Source organism: Callorhinchus milii, unplaced genomic scaffold (assembly GCF_018977255.1).
Source record: "Callorhinchus milii isolate IMCB2004 unplaced genomic scaffold, IMCB_Cmil_1.0 Scaffold7, whole genome shotgun sequence".
NCBI classification, from domain to species: Eukaryota; Metazoa; Chordata; class Chondrichthyes; order Chimaeriformes; family Callorhinchidae; genus Callorhinchus; species Callorhinchus milii.
This window is the reverse complement of record NW_024704748.1, coordinates 19,145,221-19,161,627: the sequence shown is the minus strand read 5'-3', so window position 1 is coordinate 19,161,627 and position 16,407 is coordinate 19,145,221. Positions and strand designations below refer to the sequence as shown.

Sequence of the window (16,407 nt, the reverse complement as noted above, 5' to 3'; positions counted from 1 at the left end):
AGAACAATTGAGATCATATGACCAATGCACAGTGACAAGAATGAGACTTTAATCAGTTTTATGTGGAGTTTATAACAGTAAGATAAAGGGTAGTTAAACAACACATACAATAACAATGGAGATCTGTTTTATGAGCAATTACCTGTACAATTCTTACATTGGTTGGTTTACTTTTTGTGTATTCTCAGTGCATAGCATTACACACAGAGCAAGTAGCTGCACAGCACAATAGTATCTTTAACAGGCTGAATTGCAATAAGGCTGTTTTACAGGCTGAAAATATATTTTGTATACATATTCTATATGAAATGAAATCCAAATCTGAACAGGCAGAGCAGCAGGCAGCTTTGTCCTACACTGCAGTGAAGCCCCTTTATAGTGCACAGTGCCACCCTTTCCATCTGCATGCATGATGACAGAATTTAACAGTATTTTAAGTAAACAAGAGGCACTTTGTGGCAACCACAGGCTTTGTTAAACATATTGCACAAATCTGGTATTACTAATGACATGGACTCTCACACTGGCACCTTATGAGTATTTTAAAGCTGAAACTTGGATATTTGATGCTGCCTGTGAAATCCACTCAGCCTATATCTTGTGCCACAGTGCAGGACCCCTGAGGCTACCCATGCAACTGCCATTTCTGATTTACTGTGGCAAATATATTTCAGTGGGGCTACAGATGATTAAGGATGGCCAGGTAAATTCTTTTACAGTGATGCTGTCAACAAACAATTTCAGACATTAAGCCGCTGCACATCCAAATAATTTTTATTAAGCATATAGTCTGGAAACTCAAGTGATAACCTACAGAATGTATTTTCCGGACTAATTATGAATACTGTCATAAATAAAAAAAAGACTGGACAACTTTTTCAGTCAAAGTAACGCATGATCTGGCTTGACAGGGATGGTATCAATACAAGAATATGAAAACATACTAATGCCAATTTTTCCACCTTCAGCATGCAAAGCCTTTAGAAGGTTTGGAAAAGTTGTTTATGGACCCCAATACACCCTCGATTTTTAACAGAAAATGAAAAAAAACTTACAGTGCAAAAGCCCAGTACAATATGCAGCTGCTCTTACCCGGCCCCTTAGCGTTTTACGTGACACTGTGAATTTTATACTCAGTGTTCTAAAGATGAAAGGGCCGTCTCTTTTCCCATAATGTGAAAGGGAAAATAAAGCTGTATAAATACTTTGCCTGAAGCACAAGCTAAGTATTTCCAAGGCATGTAAGGCAGGAAAGGTTTCCTTCACTTGTTTTTATGCACCTTTTACAAACTGGCTTTTATTGCCTGCTCCTGGTTCTCAAAATTTCCTTTTATTATCAATATAAAAATAAGATTTAGTGGTAAACGTCTTTATGAAAGATGATATACATAAGGAAACTCTTCACAAGTGGCATGTCTCAAACGTTCAGTTGTAATTAACAGAAGTGAATGAATTCTGAAAGGAAGGGGGAATGAATGAAAATTAAAAAAACAAGGTTCCATCAATAAAAGAAAACTGTCAATAGAAGCTTATAATTTCATCTAGGAACCTATATTTCCTTCCCTCTTGAGCTACATTTGTCCAATCCTCTTTCACTGCACAACTCATGCTCTGCACATTAGCTTTTGGACAGTTTTGAAGCACCACTACAAAGAAAGATCTAAAAGACTCAGTTTATAGTAAGAACAGACACCTGAACTGAAACATCTAGACACTAGCCAACACTAAATGTTTTGGGGAGTTACTTCCAGGCCTAACTGGACGTAATGTTGGTTGTCCATCACCAATCGGCCAAGCATATTAATCTCTGTGCTGAAGTAGTGAAACTAACAGATAAAATTTAATGCAATAACCTCCAGCAAAATACCATTTTTCCAACTAAAACACTGTTATTATCTCTTGAAAAGAGGACATATACTGGGCTGTTAAATGGCTCACATCAGACTACCTTTTCTGTAGTCCGGGCAACTCCATTTGGCTGGCCCCTGCGGGAGTATGCAGTTCTATTTTCTTACAATTACAGGAAATGACAACAGCTACAGTTTAATACATTAACCAACAGAGCACAACAGAATTTCATTTCATGCTGCTACTAATGATCAAGGTATACACAATTTGCTAGAACATGAATACAAGAATCCTCATTTCTAATGTTAAAATCCTGTGTGTATACAATTACCTCTTGTTAAAATCTGTTGAAGCATCAGTTACAACAGTTTTTCCGGTTTACTCACATGTAACACAAACTACATATGGAACAAACGTCACCTAAATATGCTGCATACTCCCAATCCATATTTTCCCTTACTACATTTCATATGCCAATACTAGATCTGGAGGAAAAAAAGGCAACTTGCCAATAGAAATAAGAAATAAAGCAACTAGTAACTACTCAAAACGTAACAAAGGTTATATAGATACTGACTGACTTAAAGTCCAAAACAGTAATATCTAAAGAATGATCAACTTCGAGCACTGGCCTTGGTTACACAGGACATAGTGGAGCAGCACCAATTAAAATAACTCTAGCTAACTTATTAAATCATTGTAAAATTCTCCTTTATCACATAAACTGTCATAACTTTGAGCTGACATACTGCCACATTTCTAAGATTGAGTCAATTTTACCAAGGGACTCCAGCTTGTGACACCCCAAGAAAGGAAGGAAAAAGCTTGAAAATTACTCTATTTGGACTCCACAATGTGTAGATCTGTGGGCCTGCAAGATTTTTTTTTGTCCAAGGTTCAAGCCTCTTCCCAGAAAGAATTGCTCCATGCAGCTGCCTCTTCTAGCACCACTGTGCTTTGAAAGCACAAAAAGCAAGCAGCAGTAGCAGCCGATTCCACAACCTGCTAGGCTTAACACCTCAGAGAAAGGTGCAAACATTGTACTTTAGGTGGTACTGCAACCAATCTTTTTCCTTTCTGTGCATCCTTTCTAATCCCTTTTCCCAAAACATGCATTTTATGCAAACCTTTTCCAAAATCCTCCTAGCCGTTAACAGACTGATCTGTTTTTTTGGGTGGTGGTGGGGGGAGGGGGGGGGGGGGGGCAGGGCATAAACCCTTTGTACAGATAAGTTAGCACCTAATGTTGGCAACATAACACAAAAGGAAACATTTTCCTACATACACACCAGATCTGTCTCCACTTTTTATAAAACTGGAATTAAATGGGAAAGTGCCTCCTTTTTCCTGATTGCGCTTTTATATGTCATTTGACACAAAAAATGTATATACATAACATACCTACGCAATCTTTTCCATTGGACAACAGTGTCAAAACCTCGTGGATGTATGTATGGGGCTAAACAACATTGGTCAGGAAAAGATCATTGTTCCTATAGTCGGTGTAGCATTTTACTTGACACATTGTCCTATTGCCATTAAAAAAGGTACTTGCTTTCAGTTTCTTCAAGTTTGTTTCCTTTTTCTCTCATAGTTTTAATTTTCCCATAAAAATATTTCAGACTTTTGTTATCTGCGTATGCTGATCTTCATCAAAAGGTTCGTTCTCTGGGTCAGAGTCAGTGGTGTCTGAGTATCTATAGTCCTCTGGTTCATTATCACTAACATCCGGCGTTACTGTCGTTGAACTGTTGCCCAAAGGATGTGGTTGTCGTTCCTCTACTGTTTTTGTGAATAACAGCTTCACCTGTAGCGCATGAAATACACAACAAGATGCACATTAGGCAGGTTACTCATTGATTTCAATAATTCAATAATTCTGGAGCAATTAATTTGCATTTCAAAGTCAAAAGGGACTTCCTACAGTTCACAAAACAGACTAATTTTTCTAGAAAGCACCCCTAAAAATACCACGTTTATAAAATAAGCTTCTAGTATTCAAGTGCCATTAACCCTTTAGGTGCAAGAATAAATCATGCATGCAGTAAACACTGACAAAATAAACTGCTGACTACTTAAACTATTTACCTGTATGTAACATAGCATCCAGGCTTCAGAGCAACATCCAGCATTCAATAGTTACACATAGGAATTATGTAATCACATGTGCCACAAACAGGAACACTCTGTAATGAGCAAGGTCCTGATTTTTAGGTGACAAGTTCAGCAGAGTGATAGACATCCTCAGAGATGAACTGAGTTCTAGAATGCTGATGCCAAGCCAGTGCGACCTGGATATCAGACAGCAGACAAACAGACCAATAACTAGAATACTCAATGTTTTTGTCCAGTTACACCATGACATTTGGTGAAGAATTGTTACTGTTGAAAACTAAATGCTGAATAGGAGATGTGTAGCTGGCTTGTAAACAAGCAACAAAATTACATTTATAGAGCGCCTTTCACGTTGGGAAGACGTCCCAAAGCGCTGAACAGTCAGGTGTCGGGGCCTGAGCATGGGAGAGGGGTGGTGTAGGGGTGAGGGAAGGCAGAGAGGTGAGAGGGAGACCAAAGGCACGATCGAACAGAAGGGTCTTGAGACCAGCCTTGAAGGAGACAAGGGAGGAAGCGAGGCTAAGGGACTGTGGGATGGAGTTCCAGAGTGGGGGCGCGGAGAGGCTGAAAGCCCGGCCACCGATAGTAGGGCGGGAGACATGGAGCCCGATAAACGGAGGGAGCAGACAGGTTGGTAGGGAGTCAGCAAGTCAGAGAGGTAAGACGTGGAAAGGCCTTGGATGGCCTTAAAGGTGAGGACGAGGATCTTGAACTCGATCCTCTGGGGGATGGAGAGCCAGTGGAGTCGGGTGAGAATGGGAGTGATAAGAGTCACGGAGCCTGGTGCGTGAAAGTACACAAGTTGCAGAGTTTTGGATGATCTGCACCTTGTGAAGGGAAGAGTTGGGAAGGCCAATGAGGAGGGAGTTCCCATAATCAAGCCTTGAGGTGACAAATGCGTGAGTGAGGGTTTCGGCAGCCTGAGGGGTGAGGCAGGGGCGGAGTCTGGCAATGTTGCGGAGGTGGTGGTAGGCAGTCCGGTCATGGCCGGTTGTGGGGGAGAAAGGACAATTCAGGGTCAAACAAGATACCCAGGTTCCTGACTGGCTTAGTGAGGTTGAGTGTGCAGCCGTGGAGGCTAATGCTGCCAGCACCTGAGGTGCGGAGGTGCTGGCGCGAGCCAATCAGGAGGGCCTCGGTCTTGCTGATGTTGAGTTTGAGAAAGTTGGCCCTTGTCCAGGACTTGATGTCGGACAGGCAGTCGGTCAGGACGCCAGTAGTCCTGCAGTTCAGGGTGGAGGCAGAGAGGTAGAATTGGGTGTCATCCGCATACATGTGGAAATTTACCCCATGTCTGTGGATGACGTCACCAAGGGGGAGCATGTAAAGGGTGAAGAGGAGGGACCGAGGACAGAGTCCTGAGTAACACCGCACGAGACAGTGCGGGGGCTGGAGGAGAAGCAGTTTGTCGCGACGAAGTGGAGGCGGTGTGAAAGGTAGGACCTGAACCAGTCAAGGACAGAACCTTGAAGGTTAAGGTGGGAGGAGAGGCGGTGGGGGAGGATTGAGTGGTCCACTGTGTCAAAGGTGGCAGAGAGGTCGAGGAGGACGAGGAGGCAGAGGGAGCCCTGGTCACCCATGGTCAGGATGTCGTTTGTTACCTTGACCAGAGCAGTTTCCATGCCGTGGGCTGCACGGAAACCCGATTGGGGCGGTTCATGGAGGGAGTGAGAGGAAAGAGCGAAGCTGGGAGGCAACGGCTCTCTCAAGAACCTTGGATAGGAAAGGGAGATTTGAGATGGGCTGGTAGCTAGATAGCTCTGATGGGTCGAGGGAAGGTTTCTTCAAGGTGGGGGTGATAGTGGCTGTTTTGAGGGGGGAAGGATAGTGTAAAGAGGTCAGCAGTCTCAAAAATAGCTTGTGGTTGCTGAGAGAACCAAAACACCTGGTAGCTTGGAAAGCAATAGGTTGGGCATACCTCCACTGGTTCTAAAAATAGTTTCCATGTCTTCTAGAACAGAGTCCCAACTAGCCAACTACCAATGTCTAACAGTCATCAAGAGATACAGCTGTTACCCTAAGAATAGTTTTGATCTCATGACTGATGCTCGAAGACTGTAATCCATTCATCTTCCTCCTTAAAGGTAGGATGATCACCCGCCACACTTGGAAAAACCCAATGACAACAGTGTGGATTAGTGCCACCTACCAGTTTACTGCTAGGGCCTGGACTGCGGATACTTATGTATGCAGAGCCACTATCATAAATTGGGGTGAAGATTGAAAGAGTAATCATAATTTGTCATTTGCTGTGAAAAACATTGTTCACTATAGTGGATGACTTGGGACTAAATCAATTCTCGTGTCTTAATAGATTCTTTGTGACCAATGACTTTTCCATTTGCAAGAAATGACTATCACGAGGTTCGTCATAATCTTTTGTTGCGCATCAGGGTCAATCAGGCTTAGAACAAATTGAAAGTGGCTGCTTCAAGAGAGTTACATTCAAATTCTTTTGAGTCTCTGAAGATCCCAATGCCTTCTCCCTAACCATATGAGATAGTGTGGAATATTGCTTGTGGAATGCTTGAGAGTTCCATAAATCGGTGCAAAGATTGAAAGAGTAATCATAATTTGGCATTCTCCGAATTGATTCAACTGTAGGCTAGTGCATTGGAAAAAACTGAACTTGATCATTCTCATCACATCATAGCCTACACAGCATACAGAGAATTACATCTAAAAATGCTCCTTTCTTCAGTTTCGGAAAAGTTTCACTTTTGAAAGTTGTACAACATTAGAAAACTGATACTTTCACTGGAAAGGATCCATAACATACAATCTGGATCCTGAAGTTGGGTGCTGGATTAGCTATAATCAACTAGCTCATAGAAGGCCAAAACTGAACAAAGCATGAAAATGTATTAATGGAACCATTCAAAACTAACTTTGTTGAAAGCTCAACAAAATGTTATTGAATTTTTTTAAAAAAAGGATACACCACCAATTCACACTGCACACAAAAAAAATCTACATACAAATAACCAAGAGAGCAGTTCAGAATGACATTACACAATAGAATGAATGGAGATGGAGAAAGACAAGAGAGGGACCATAATGCAAGCAAAATGACTCCTTGTCAATTGACTCCTTCAAAAGACGCCGAGATGATAAAATATTCAGCCAGATATCTTAGTTTCCAAAAGAAATTACCAGCTACTTAACAGACCATTGCAGAATTACAATAAAATTGAATAGTAAAGAAAGAGTAGCATTAATGAACACAAAAACATTCAGCAAGGTTTAAGCTTCGGAAAATATTGACTTAAATTTTCAGTTTCTAAATCTTAGAAATGAAATATTTTTACCAACCTTGAAATTTGGTGAAAAATATCTGTTGGCTTTGTCTTTATTTGCCTTGTCAAGTTCATTTTTAGTCAATGTAAGGGCCAGATATTCCTTGTCATTATCTGTACGCTCTGTACCATAGCACCAATTGTCACCTTCCTTTTCTGTAACTATGCTGCCATTTTCTACCTTATCTAAATTCTCATTTGGTGGTGGGATGAAGAACGTATTTATCCAGAAATGGAACATTTTATCCTGCAAAAAAAAAAGTTATCAATCTTAAATTATATCAACCATTTGATACAGCATTTAAGTTATGAATCGCATTTAAAAAACCACAGTAGACCTGATGCAGAGTAAAGCTCTGGTGGTACATCACTGTGATCTTAACTCCTTTGAATATACTTGACATTTTTATTCTTTAAACCTACACAAAATGGCAATTCAATACTTCTTTGGGCCAGTGGTGGACTGTCAACTCTTGAAGCACAATATTGGACCAGAAATATTGCACCAGTTAGTTGCTAACGCTCAACTAATACAGGGAATATCATAACCTCTACAGTAGAACTCTAGTTGGTAGAAGGTTGGGAATCAATAAATTTCCAAGCCGTCTTACAATAGGAATTGGTCAATAGCAGCCTCTGGTCATTAAGATGTCACAATCATGTGAATGATGCAATCACTGCAATCAGAAACTTCAAATTCCAGAGTTGCATTAACATATTATGAAACAAAACAACAGGATTTGAAGTGCCCCGATGGATTTCAATAGCACAACAACAAGATTTTTTTAAAAAAAGTTTGATAATGTTGGGGTCCACATTCTGTTTAAATGAAGTTAGTTATATGGAATCTTTTTATTGTAAAATAAATTTAGTATTATTTGCAGTTAGACAATCTATCTTAATTTTGCGAGGTGTGAGTTATCATCCAGTTCACAGTTCATTTAAAGATTTAATACCGCTAATGGTCTTCAATTTCATAAAATATCTTTTGATAACTGGATGCAGAAGATAATTGAATCAGATTTCAACAGGCCTTAATTCATACCATAATCAAAGACTGCTCTTTTGACCATATAAAATTTCTCCAACCCATCCCAAACGCCTTTGTAACTAGTTTAATCTAGTCTATTTACCGTTGCAAATATCAAAGTTGATTTATAGGTAATGAAAAGCTTCTGATTCATGGTGAACTATTGCAAAAACTGTTTCTGTTAGTTCTGCAATCAAAAGTTAATTCACATTTTTCTATGCCCAACAGGAGTAGGGGGTAAGGAAGAAGGGAAAACATATCTTGTCCCTTTCACATCCCTATTTTGGAGGGATATGACTTAGAAGCATTACTCATTCAGCAGCTTCTGTTCTTGTACTGAGAAAAATGCTGGTTGGAACCGGGAAGATACATGGGTCAAGATACATTTAGAAATTTTTGGTTGTGGGTAAAATATTCTACAATCCTGTGAAGAAATGGTTCATTTTTAACCACCTCATCTTTTTTTAAAAATTACATCCCCAATTGTAACTTTTGTTCCGAACAAATCAGGGTAGACAAGAGAATATGCAACCCTTTGAATCTGAAATGTGGACCTTTAAGAGTGCAGGTACTTTATATCTTCCAACATTTGAAGGTTTAATGTGGAATACAATATAGTGCATGTTAAAAAAGTAGGGTGTAATAGTTTATTTGTTTGAAGTGCTGAAATAGATTACAGCATTTTATTCAAAGTTTTCTCCAGAGTAGGCCATGCTTCCAGAAGAACGAAATCAAGCTCTGAAGATCATGGCTGTTAAAGCATTTTGTTTCACTCTTTTCCACAAGTTGGAAGGATCCTACATGAGCTTGCTATAGGAAGATAGATAAGAGGAAGATATCTCTAGCTATTAGAATAAACAGAACAGAATACTGGGTAGACTTTCCTGAAGTACTCACTAAATAAATTAAATCAAAATCTTTGAACAAGCAGTAGCAGGAACTGTGAGAAGGAAAATGCAGATGGTGTGCATACTGGAGAGGCACAGGAAGAGAGGGGATGAAAAGAAAGAGGGGAAAGGACAAAAGTGACAAAATAATATTTTTCAACTGGCTTCTTATGAAATAGCAAAATGGAAGATTTTATAATGGAAAAAAATTAATTCACCAAAAGTTCCTTAAAATTGAGTTTGTTCCTGTGTCATGGCCAACAATTTCCCAAATAAAATGGAAATTTCATTCCATAGCTATTTGTGGGACATTTCTGTGTGCAAATTGGCTGCTGCGTTCAGCTAGAAAAATCACTATGCTTTTCAGTAAATCCTGTGAAGCACTTTGAAAGGTACTATATCAAATGCAAAGATTATTTAAAAAAAAACATAATTTATTTCCCTAGTAAATAAACAAAAGTAGGCAGAACATTTTTTTAAAAAAAAGATTACCATGCAGATCGATTGTTTAAACCATCACTTTTTTTCCCAAAAGTTATGTAATTTCACTTAAACATCACAAAGTAGATTCCCTGCTTAATTCAATTACATCGATCACAGAATCATTTTAAATTAGAACTGAGGTAAAATTAATACAAAGTAGACGAGTTACATTATCTAAGTAAAAAAATGATCATTTCTCTTGTTGCAAATACACTTAAGCCCTTTTATTAACCAACTATGATCCTCAAAAGGTTTTCAAAACATTGATCTGGTCATTAGACCTATTTAAGATTGTTGTTTTCATCAGTTAATCAGCAATATCTGTAATGGCAGTATAATGTGGACATCACTAATATGTGCAATTTCTTTTCTTTTTAAAAAAGGGGCATGGATGGCAAAACTCCTTTAGCACAATCAGAATAAACTTACTATACGCCTCATTGTATAATCAAACATTTATACTCTCAACTAAGGAATAAAGGAGCTGAAAATCTGGGAGGAACAAACCTTTTTCATCATCTTGTTCTGTTTGTGGAAGAATTCCACTTTAATATCTCCACATACTGGCAAGGGCTGAGGAAATTCAAAATACATGTACTTTTCTTCACGTCTGGTCGGTCCCAAAGGGGAAGTGTAGATCTTCACCTTCAGCTGAGATACCACAAACATAGGATCTAAAGAGCAAACAAATCAGCTTTTTTGTCACAATAGTAAAAAAAGTCTCGTCATAAACACAAACATATACTAATATATCATTGCTCAGTTTGTAATGCATCATAGAACAACAAACAAATGGAGTTATCACAAAAATGCCCCTAAGAGCTATTGCCAGAAGTTGTTTGGTAAATATATTGATTTGGGAAGTTATTTTTTAAAAAAAAACAAGAATACTAATCCTTGCATTTGATACAACATCTTAACACGTCAACAAAATATCTCAAGTGCTTCATAGGATTTACTGTATAGTGACTGCATTGATAGGAAAACATAGCAGCCAATTTGCACGTAGCAATGTCCCACAAACGGCCATGAACTGAACAACCAATTTTTCCTGGGGGATTGTTGGCCTCCCAGACCACTGGGAGAAACTGCCTCCTGTTTTTGAATAGTATCATGGGATCTTTATCATCCACCCTTGAACAGGTAAATGGAATATTGATTTAACATCTCATCCGAAGGATAGCACCTGCGACAATGCAGCTCGCCACAACATTCTACTGAAGTATTAACTGAAAACGTTTGCCTTAGTTTTTGCACAATTTAGCACTTTTCATAGGATTTTTATATTGCCACTTAGTTTCCACAGCATTGATAGCAGTCTTACAGTTTAACTTTTTTCCAATACAAAATTATTTTTAAAAAGGTCACTTACTACATGTTCCACCACTGAACATTGGAACAGTTTCAAACCGCATCTTGTGAAACAGTAATGCCACTGGTTTGTATTCCAATTTGTGCTTCAAAAGGTAGCTGTAATAATGTACATAACGCCTCTGGCTGGGAATCGTTACACCCTGAAAAGTACATAACGTTTATTAAGTGAATACTTTGAAGTTGTTTCTACCACTACCAAGGAGAATTTTCATCTCAAATCTTAAAACCAATCTATTACCATAGCCTTCTGTTCCATGCATACTTTAAAACAGATTATGTATAATTTACCAATTCCTGAAACATTTACATAGGAACACTGGAATACTAGCTCTTCCTTTGCATTCTTTCCAGGAATGTGAAGATGAGAGCTAGATTTCCCCAAGCGAATGAGCTAAAATAAGCCTCAATTAACATTTGACTATTGATAACTCTTAAAATTCTAAATTAAAAATAATATTGTTACTTCCCTAGATACACAGAATATCTCTACATAGTGGAAACTCACTATTAAAGGCACTCTGGCCTATTTTACTCTCATTGGGGAGTTTGGATTTGTCACCACCAGTTTAAAATGTGTGGGAATTTCAGATCTGCTGGTATCAAATGCAATCCATATGGCAGTCCATAATGAGGCCTCAGAGTGACTTAAAAAACATTCATACAGTTGTCAATAAAGATAACATTTAAAAGCTGATGCTTTCAGGTGATTTTACTCCCTGGGACAACTGCACATTCTAAAATCCTAGCTCAGAAAAGGTCTTTTTTAAAAGAAAATCATCTATCTAAGGACTAACATGTTTTCCTTTAAGAAATGTTTGTAACTATTTTTTCAAATGTTTTACAAGTGACTGAAACAAAGACTATTTTCACTGACCTTCTTATCTATGGTCCTTGCTTGGCCGTAGAAATCTAGGGCTTCTTGTGCTTTAAGAAATTTGCCTCGATGTAGCAAATAAGCACAGATCATTACACCTGTTCGTCCCTTTCCAGCTTTGCAATGGATTGCTGCAACATTGTTATCATCTTCACTCAGCCAGTTGTCTAGATCCTCACAAAATGGCTTGATGAGTTCTAGCTGTGGTGGATTGTGGTCTTCAAAAGGATACTGTGCGACTAAAGGAATAAATGAGGTTATTCAAAGACACTAAAACCTTGTGGTAGAAATATGTTAGCTGATACTGAATAAAGATTTTATTAAAGGGGTCTTCACCATAGATTAATATTGGAACCATTATTCTGTACCAGGATATAAATCACAATACAGAAAATAGTGATTGTCAAAGCAAAATAAAATGAAATATCAGCAACATACTTCACTAAAAGCAAGTTTATTTATTCTGCCTTTTTAAAAACTCATGCCACACATATCGTCAGCATACAAAATACTAACACAGGACCAAGATTCATTATTACCGTTTCAAATGACAATGCAAACAAACTAACTTGGTACTATCTCTACGAATTAATCTCATAATGCAAGATCCCCAAACAGTTAACTCACCTCGGCAATTAAATTTAGTAGCATCATAATGTCTTTCTGCACATCTGGAGAGAAAGAAAAACAAAACTTAATCGTAATAATTGAATTGTAAATTAGCACACAATACCATATACATGTCTTTTTCATTTTAAAAAAACGTTTTTTTGGTTGCCTGTGCAAGCAGTTTGTACATACATAAAAATATAGAAATCAAACCTTTCCATGTGGGATTCTCTGATTCAAGCAGCTAAAAATGGCATCCTTCAAAACAGTTCTTGATGATAAATTTGATCTTTTCCGGAGATATTTAAAATTGCCTCTGTTAACACCACATTAAACTCCTCCCATAACTGCCCCATCAAGATGAAACACCTCCTTTTATTATAAACCACTATTAAATCTACAATTTTGATAAGAATCGACTATCTAAAAATCAACATTGCATTTAAGTAATCAGGAATAAGAGCAGCGTTCTAATATAAATAATAATAATCCTTGCATTTGATATAGCGCTTTTACATCTTCTCGACGTCTCAAAGCGCTTCACAGAATAGATTGTAAAGTGAAATGACCGTATATTTGTGGGCGAAACGTGGCAGCCAATTGCGCACAGCAGTGTCCCACAAACAGTTGTGGATTGAAAGTGACCAATCTATTATCGTTTTTGTTTTTGGAGGGATTATTATTAGGCGTGTGGAGTAAGGAAACTTGCCCAAGGTTTCGCCCTGCCTGGAATTGAACCCAGGTGTCTCGCTTGCAAGGTGAGTGCTTTAACCACTGAGCTACAGGTCTCCACAATAAAGGTCTTCAGCGCACTTTGTAAATGTGCAAGGACACACACACAGTATCAATACTGCCACTATCTTAAAACATAGTACTTTGGCTTGATTCATTTCAAATGTCAAATTTAAGTTGCCGACCAGACAGCTGGACACAGGAAACTCAGAAGTGTATTTATTTTCACAACAGAAGCTGGGAAAATGGATAACTGCAGCCCATCAGCTAAATCCTCCCAGATGTGCTTAATATCCACATGAATTGTGACCAGGTCTCATTGTGGATAAGAATAAAGTGTGGCACCATCACACAAATCCAGGGTAAGGCACTGACCAAAACCATCAGATATTATGTTGTCACTATAATATTACACCGTACCAGTTTTCTTCTTCCACCCACACAAGGCCAGCCCTTCTCTTTCCCAGTTCTCTTCCACAATTCTAATTCTTTACATATTGTGCCTGTCCTTTATCTCTTCAATGTCAGCTCTTCCACCACAGTAGAAATGCTTTTCTCAGTCCCTCACAGGGTCAAGTGGTCTTTTTCTCTCCACCCACAGGGCAATCAGTGATAGCTCTTCTCTTATCAAACTGTACACGTATTAGATTCAGAAACATACAATCAAAAACTCCTGCTGTTAATTAAAACACAGATGCCCAATAAAATTCAGCCGCTAGATACACATATGCATTAAGACTATGTGAAACTAAAGATTCTTGGTATGGTATTCTTGGGTTGTATTTGAACAAACAAGTGGTTATCTGGTATGCAGATATGGGGCGCTTTTTTTAAATTTGTCTAGAGTGTATAAATCAAATGATGACATAATATATTGAAAATAACTAGTTAAAAATGGCTTTTCTAATGTTATGGGATTTTAAGGATTTGAAGGCCCAAGTCCCAAGTGAACCTCTGTTCTCAGCTATAAACCTAATTTCCCAGTTACTATTAAGCACATCTGGGAAAATTTAGCTGACGGGCTACATTACGCATTTCCCAGCTTATGTTGTGAAAATAAATGTACTTCCGTGGTTCCTGTATCTTTTCCAGATGGGTTCAGTGGAAGATACTAGGGCTACATTTAAAGAGAGGCCATGGAGCAAATCATTTTATTTTAAAATGTTTAAGAATTAAGCTTCAACTTGGGAAGGGAGAAGAAAGAGTAAGATGGACAAACTTCTCTCCCTAAAACTAACACTGATTCATTACTGAGCTTTTCAAAACATGCCCAAATGAGTAGAGGTGTGCTGTATGGGCTGGTACGGAGCAAACAAGACTTCTGCCAATACCCATCACTACTTCCCAAATTTGGCAGCTGATCCCTGAAACAGGCCTTATCTTGTGCTGTTTTTAACAGACTCAGGATTTGGTGGTAACACATTTTGTTAAAGGTATGCTCCCTTGTCTGAAGAGAAGAAAAATGTAATCCAGTATTCTAGAAGCCCTTCCATTAGGACAATCAATCCTGGATCTTTGAATAGCTTGTACACTTTACATTTTATGACTCCAACCTTACAAATTCTTCATCTATTCATATTCCTGACCCATGTCTGCAAATCTCAAAAGGACCTTCCACATTTTCTCCACCACTTAAGTTACCTTCTAGAAGCTCGGGTTCTACTTTCATACTAAATTATTTTTCTTTCGATAACTATTACCATTCTATAAAGCTCCAGCCGCTCCAAGACTTAAATGCAGCTTCCACATCAGATGAGGTTCTGCAGAAAATTATTTCATTGTACAGAGGATCCTAGTCTTCTCTCTGCCCTCCAACCTTTTATTATCAAAACCCTTTTCTCTTTTTAGAAACTACTATATTATGTGTTTATTGCTCTTCCAAACGTTCCTACTTTCCTCTTGTTCTGCTTCAGCTCTAAATAAGCACACGTACATTAAGACGAAAACACTGCATTGTTTGTTACTCAAACGGCAAGACCGTGGAACGCCCGATCTCCCTCAATCAACCCTTTCTCCTCCAGGCATTTCAGTGCCAAATTCTGCATTACTCAACCACTAGCATTTGAACTATTGCTTCTCTCCAATTCTATTTAATTTGTTTAATGTTTTGCACCCTCGTTCATGCCATTATGTCTCATTATTACTAGATTTGGATAATTTGAGACATTTTTTCTTAATTTAACAGTGAAAATAACTGAAGATACAGTAGATTCCAGTAATTGCTTACAACAGCGAGTTATCAAAAGCAAAACAAAAAAAAATACTTCCAATCAAGAGTTCACATCAGCCTTAACATTTTCATTGAATGTTAAACACACTTCAGCTTTCAAAAAACAACAGTATATTTTAATTGTTTTGAGTTGAACTAATAACATCTTCAAACAAGGGACATCATAATAATATAAAGAAATACTTACAGGTTGTATATCTTGTAATGGTTTTTATGTTTTGCATCCAGGAATCTAGGTCAAAAAAATTAAGGTGTCAATAGAGCATTATTTCTAAAGTTTCAAATGAAATATTTAGAACTAAACTTCAAACCATCATTTGTAAATCAGTATAAAACAATTTATTAATGAAGTGATTAAGTGTCAAAAATGTATTCATGTACATTTTCTTTCAAATTAAAATGTAATAATTCTATTCAAAAAACAAAAGAGAATAAAATGCAATTGGGTAGGCCTCCTCTGTGATGGTAAACATATAATGATTAAGGCAAGAATAGATAATTGGCTAAAGGAGCGACCCAACATTGACCAATGTAACTTTATTAATCAAGGAACTTTAAAAACTCAAAACTTTCACTGCAGTAGGGAACAGTAGTACTGTTAAGCAAAGGAGAAAAGGAATAAATGTGGGTTCTAGCAAAGAACAATGGCAGTCAAATGGCTTTTAAATCGCTACATAGCCCCATAGCCATTGCTTCTTCCTCTTGTTACCAGCTTAAGAGTGGATAAGTTAAATTTAGACAACTTCATAAAAGGACAACATGCATGCTTCCTTTTAAATCTAGGGATGTTCGGATTAAATGAACAGCTGCTGGTGGCACCATCATTGAAGAGGTTATCCTTATCATAAAACACCCAAAGTCACTTTCTATCAACAATTCACTTCCCTTGGAATCACAATTTGATCAGATAACCATGGGACTATTGGGTT

At 38.0% G+C, this 16,407-nt stretch overlaps 1 protein-coding gene across 1 annotated transcript in view; it reads right to left on the bottom strand.

Annotated features, from left to right (window-relative positions):
* Positions 1–3,049: 3,049 nt before the first annotated feature.
* The window catches only part of ptenb (phosphatase and tensin homolog B), a 34,004-nt gene continuing 20,646 nt past the window's right edge, over positions 3,050–16,407 (bottom strand). The window contains exons 3-9 of the mRNA XM_007896917.2: positions 15,666–15,710; positions 12,535–12,578; positions 11,908–12,146; positions 11,032–11,173; positions 10,167–10,333; positions 7,276–7,506; positions 3,050–3,655 (exon numbers count right to left, since the gene is read on the bottom strand). Coding sequence (XP_007895108.1) covers positions 3,467–3,655; positions 7,276–7,506; positions 10,167–10,333; positions 11,032–11,173; positions 11,908–12,146; positions 12,535–12,578; positions 15,666–15,710 — 1,057 coding nt within the window. The 3' untranslated portion in view covers positions 3,050–3,466. The remainder of the gene's footprint in view (positions 3,656–7,275; positions 7,507–10,166; positions 10,334–11,031; positions 11,174–11,907; positions 12,147–12,534; positions 12,579–15,665; positions 15,711–16,407) is intronic.